The sequence below is a fragment of the Lathyrus oleraceus genome, chromosome 7 (assembly GCF_024323335.1).
Source record: "Lathyrus oleraceus cultivar Zhongwan6 chromosome 7, CAAS_Psat_ZW6_1.0, whole genome shotgun sequence".
Lineage (NCBI taxonomy): Eukaryota > Viridiplantae > Streptophyta > Magnoliopsida > Fabales > Fabaceae > Lathyrus > Lathyrus oleraceus.
In genome coordinates, this window is record NC_066585.1 from 89186340 (window position 1) to 89192873 (window position 6534).

At 36.1% G+C, this 6534-nt stretch overlaps 1 protein-coding gene across 1 annotated transcript; it reads left to right on the forward strand.

The window, feature by feature from the left end:
* Positions 1 to 406: 406 nt before the first annotated feature.
* LOC127106093 (RING-H2 finger protein ATL78) lies at positions 407 to 1233 on the forward strand. The gene has a single exon (XM_051043374.1). The coding sequence runs from the start codon at positions 451 to 453 to the stop codon at positions 1114 to 1116; it is 666 nt and encodes a 221-aa protein (XP_050899331.1). The 5' UTR covers positions 407 to 450; the 3' UTR covers positions 1117 to 1233.
* Positions 1234 to 6534: the final 5301 nt, after the last annotated feature.

Here is a 6534-nt window from a genome sequence, read left to right on the forward strand (position 1 = left end):
GCACTTGTTTCTATTACTGCCTTATCCAAAAGCAAAAGCAACACTTTTTAATAATAGACATACCAATACTATAATTCTGGTCTTCTACGGTTACTAATTCACTATGTGCGCTACTACATCCAAATATGTTACAATGAAATATTGCCAATAAACTAAACAAATCAATACAAACAAAAAGCAAATAAAAATCCCACTCAACAAGCACTTTCTGCATAAAACTACTTGCAGATCAAATATATTGCGATCTAACCACTTGCATAAAGAGCATTCATATAGTAAATGATTTACTTTATGTAACAAGTAACTTGAAACCAAATTATAATAATAGTTAAATTCAAACTTTAATGATAAAGAGCTTCCCTATATATAGTCCCTTATCTAAGATAACATACATAACAACAACCCTCAAGCTATAATTAACTAACTCATCAAGTTCACTAACAAAAAAACATGTATGCTTCTATTTCCTTTACTTCACAACTGGTCCATGAGCTTCTTGTTGATTCTCACACAAGAAGGCTACTTTTCCAAAACCAAGCTGATCATAAATCACTAACCAACTCATCTGTTTTAACAAACAACAATAATTCAACAGATTCATATTTTGGAGTTCGTGAATTTGATTCTGATGTTGTGATGATACTTGCAGTGTTATTGTGTGCTTTTATTTCCTCACTTGCATTAAACTCCATCATAAGATGTGCCTTGAGGTTTTCAAATATAGCAATCAACAACAACCAAGCTTCACAACAATTGGCTAATAAAGGAATCAAGAAGAAAGCTCTCAAAACATTCCCCACAGTGAACTATTCAACCGAGTTGAAACTACCTAATTTGGACACAGAGTGTATGATATGTCTCTCAGAGTTCGCAAAAGGTGAAAAGGTACGCATATTGCCTAAATGCAACCATGGCTTTCATGTTCGTTGCATTGACAAATGGCTAAAGGAACACTCATCATGTCCCAAGTGTAGACAATGTCTTCATCAAACATATCGAAAGGTTGGTGAGTCGCAGGTGCAACCAATTGTGCTCCCTGTGCCGGAAATCACTATAAGGATTCAACCACTAGACCATGAAGCAGTTGAACGTAACTATAGGGTGGAAAGAAGATAAATGTTCATTATAGTTTGATGGTTTTAGTTACCATAGATTTTCCCCAAATGTAAATATAAATTTATTGAAATTTGGAGTACCATATTTTCTATACAACTGAGTACTAAAATTTAAACACTGACTTTGTGAAAATCTTCTCATTCATTTGATAACCTGTGAAAGATACAAGATACTCTTATATATTGATACTTTGAGTTGAAGTTTGTTACAACTAACTAACTGCTTCTGTTATGCTCTAATAGAATTCTAGTCACAGTTTGCTAAACCTAGATACAAGACATATTTGACTGATATAAAGAGCCTAATTATTATTTATATTGCTAATATTCCAACACAAGTTCAATGGTTGAAACATCACCACTTTGAGCTTGGAGTGCAAGTATTGAAAGGACAGAGTCGGCAGGGGCTCTTTCCCTTACAAAGTGAATGTCTAATTTAATATGTTTTTTTTTCTAGCATCTAAGATGAGATTATAAGATAAAAGGACGACACTTAGATTGTGACAAAGTAGAGTAGGTGAGAGATAGTTGACTATGAATTCAGCTAGTAATGATTCAAGCCATAACACCTCAAATGTGGTATGAACAATAGCTTTGTATTCCGCCTTAGCACTGTAGCATGTAACTAATTATAGCTTTTTGAAACTAAGATACCAAATTTAGGCCAACAAAGATGCCACTTGATACCTCAAATTCTTTTGAATATGCTCCAATTCCTTTCTAGAGGATTTTTCTTAAACCGACAAACTTAGCGCGCGCGCTCTCTCTCTCTCTCTCTATATATATATATATATATATATATATATAACAATTCGTCATCCCTTCGAATCTCTCTAATCCTTTACAAACAAACCTTTAATCTATGATATAAATAGGAAATAAGGTATACCAAGTAATTTTTTCAAGCAATGTGTAATATGTTGCAGGCTGATGCGATCTGATGCGCGCAAATGCGATCGTTGTGGCATTATGATGCGGTTTTTAGTGTGATTTACAATCAAACGCAATTGCGGCCTGATGCGAATACGGACACTACCACAACCGCAATATTACAGTCACATCAGATGATGTGGTACGTAATTTCAAACCATGGTTCACACCATTGGCAATGTCATTTGTTTTTAGTGTGACATATTGTAATGCACAAACTACATATCTATAAATAATTTTTTTTTGCAGTTGATTTTTATTTTGCCGATTATGGACTTTAATGGTGGGAGTATTCTTGTCTTGGATTGGGGTGGGACTTTAATGTGATTTCATTTGAATAGGGTTGCATGTAGATCATGCTCTCGTGTCAAATTATTGGGAGCAGGAGTGAGCCCTAACTATCCTATTTTTTTTTTGTGATCGGGGGGGAGTTTCATGCTACACCTATTAATTTGTACTATAAGTATGCCTTACTTCCTTATAACAAAAAAGGTTATGTGGCTGCATGAGCGTCTGGGGGTCTATATGTTATGTTATTAGTGATTTTAATTCGGTTCTCATTCCTCAAGAGAGAATGGGGTTGGCTCATGCTTCTGAGCAGAGGAGGTGGTGAATTCAACTATATTTATCCTTATTCATTGAGGCTTTAGACTTGAATTATCTTTATATGTTTGGTAGGAGTTTAATGTGCTTTCATTTGAATAGGGTTGTATGTAGATCATGCTCTTGTGTCAAATTGTTGGGAACAGGAATGAGCCCCAGATAGTTTGTGGGTTCTTCTATTTTATTTTTGTGATCAGTATCCTACCAAAGTATGGTTGGTTATCTTATTTATCTTACTGCATCTCATCATGATAACATGTTTTCTTTGTCTTTGTCCCCATTTTCAAGCAAGCCCCAAATAATCACATATCTTTGTGGTAAACCGCATTATGAGATATCTCATTAGCATGCCACAAATAGGTTTATGGTACCCAAAATGAATGAATTGTGTCTCATTTAGATATTGTGACTCTGATACTACTGGGTGCAAACTGGATCGAAAAAGTCAAAGTTTTGTCGCTTGCACAAAAGCTACGAGCATACCATCGATGACTGCATCTAGATGAAGGATGCCATTGAAACACTAATTATAGAAACATGTCGATCGAGTATGTGAAGGGGGACAAAAGTGACCAGGAAGAGTCTCATAAGGGAAAATCTCCCTCGAAGACTACAAATGTCAGGACTAATGACGAAAGCAATGACGCCAATAAACAGAAACATCCTTATATCGCCACCATTAAAGAAGGAACGCCTCGGGGAAACCTTCCATCTAAAGGGACCATGAAGAGGAAGATCGATGAAATGCTCGTCTTCCATAAAAAAGACACAAGTTTCTCAGTGAATATTCCTTCCCGACCTATGTTGGGATTCTGAGACCCTAAGAAGATGGACGATATCCCTTATGAAAAGTTTCCTCTGGTAAACATAAAAAATGTAGGGAAGTTTGACGTCTCCTAGATATTGATAGACAACGGCAAATCCTGCGACATAATTTACTCAGATATGTTTGAAATAATGAACCTCGAAAGAGTAAGCTTGTACCCGGATGAAGGCTCATATTTGCAAGCATTTAATAGGACGAACATTCGTCCATGGGGGTACATTGAGCTGGCAGTATCAGTGGGAGAGGGCAAGGACATCCGAACAATAAATTTGCAATTCCTTGTTGTCCCTTATAGAAGCGTCTACAATTGCATCCTAGGAAAACCTTTGCAGCTATGCTAGACATTGTGGATTCATCGGCCCACCTCAAACTTAAGTATCATAACCTGTAGGTAGAATCGATCATCATCAACGACGATCTCAAAGGAGAATTTTTTTTTACCAAGCACTCTAACATGACTAAGGAGAAGGCATAACAATGGAGATTAATGTGACGTCACTACAAGAAAAACTCCCCCCTGCCACATGATTATCACGTGGCAAAGGTGAAAATCACTTCACTAGTCAAAAATAGCGACGTGTTGATTCACGTCGCTGGAACGCGTGTGGCAACTTTTTGTGACGTGATAAACACGTCGCTAATTTGCCAAAGGCAAATCACGTCGCAACATTGTGAATTAACTTCCTTCTGCGCTTAAACTTTGCCACGTGATATTCATGACACAACTTTGCCACATGAATATCACGTCACAACATTTGAAAATGGATGGTATGTTGCCACATGAAAATCACGTGGCAAATTACCCACGTGATTTACACTTCACAACTTAAAAACAAAATTAAAATAAAAGATAAAATATATTGTTATTATTAAATTATATTATTAATAAAAGATAAAATAATAAATAATAAAATATAGAATAATTAATAATTAAGTGAAATATTTTTAAATTAAAATTACACATATGAAAATGTATTATAAAAATAGCAAAGTAATTATTTATACAAAAATTAATATTTAAAACTAAATAAATATTACACATCAAATTCGTCGTCATCTTCATCGTCTTCAGTTGTTCTTTGATTTTGATTTCTACTCATGGACTGCATAAATTGTCTCATTTGCTCCTCCATATCGTGTTGTCTTTTTTTCATTTCCTCTAATTCGGCCTTTAACGCCGCCTCACGCTCCGCCGTCTCTCGTCTAGCCTCTGTTAGAGCCAGTTGCCTCACCGTTTCCATCATTTCAGGTGTCAATTGTGTTGGACGGGACGTTCCTTCCCCACTTGCAACTCTATCAAATAAAGTTCTATCTCCGGTTCTGTAGTTGCCAGCCAAAGGACCAACACCAAAAAAACACCCATTACGTCCCTTCCCTCCAGTGACTAAGCTCCAAATATACATATCCACGCGTGGATCAAGCGGATTAGAACCAACAGGTGTATATTGAGGATTTTCAACTAGAAATTGTGTGAGCAATCTTTGATACTCCTCCTACACATACAACAAATAAAATAATTAGATACAGTTGTGACATGAAAAGAATCCCACATATATTGTTGCCACATGAAATTCATGCCACAAACATTATTACCACGTGAAATTCACGCCACAAAATTGATAGAATTTTAACAAAAAAAAATAAAATAGAAACAACTTACTATAGTTCTTCTCGACCGATCATCAACCAAATCCCCCGATTTTTTTGTACGGGTCTTCACAAACAACTCATTAAGTCGGGGGGGTCTTCCTTGTGCCTTAGTCTGATTAATATAAATAAATTTAATTAAACACATAATAAATCAAAATATAATTTTAAACCGTAGTTATAATTTTTACCATCCGTTTTGCATGTTCTCCAATGCTTATACTTCCTGTAGCATTAAGGCAACCCCCCCTTTCGGATGCTCTCATGTCTTTTGCTTTTTGAGATTTAGCTTTAAAATTATCGGTAGCCCAATAGGCAAGAAGTTCGTCAAATACTTCCTTGCCTATCCAGTTGGGACGAATATTTCGTTCTTCCCAATCAAGTCTGACACGCCTAAGCATGTCAGAAAGTCGGACAGATGTTCTTCCCCGATAATTTTTTCTAATCATATATTCATCCATTACATTCCACGTACACTTTTCCTACAATGTTGTATGACATTCAAAAAAATTGTTAGATAAGTGTTAGATAATATATTACAATAAAATAACTAATTAAAATAACAACAATAAAATTTATTTTACCTTAAATTTATCAAACCATTCATCTTTCTCATCCTTGGAAAGTTCTTTGAATGACTTCCAAGCTTTTTTATACATTTGTTGAATCACATGTTTTACACACTGTGCAGCTGGCCTACTCGGAGAGAAACTAAACAACAATCGACAAATCGCATTAGCTTCTTTCCGGTGCTAGAGTCAGCACACCTTGCTAAATTTGACGCATAACCATCAGGCATTCTCAATTCGTTTAACCATCGACAAATCGCTTTAGCTTCTTCGGAAGTTAGACTGTAATTAGCCTTGGGTTTTAGTAACTTCCCATTCGGTTTAACCTTCAACTCCAACTCCTTTCGATTACACAAAATCTCCATGTCCTTTCTAGCCTTCTCATTATCCTTTGTTTTACCTTGAACATCCATCACTGTGTTAAACACGTTATCAAAAAAATTCTTCTCAATATGCATAACATCAAGATTATGTCGCAACAAATTATCTTTCCAATACGGGAGATCCCAAAAAATACTTCTTTTTGTCCAGTTATGTGTATCCCCATATCCTTCAATTCTGCAAGCTTTACCATAATCTGTGAATTTTGGCAGTTCACTAACTCGGTTCCATACTTCACCGGGTGAGAAACGAGGGGGAGGCAAGTCTGTTACTCTTATGCCTTTTTTGAAGTCATTCTTATTTATTCGAAAGACATGATCTTTCGGTAGGAATCTGCGGTGACAGTCAAACCACGAACTTTTCCCCCCTTTTTCCAACGTGAACGCATGAGAGTGTTCCATGCAATGCGGGCATCCCATTTTTCCATGTGTCCCCCAACCGGACAACATGCCATATGCGGGAA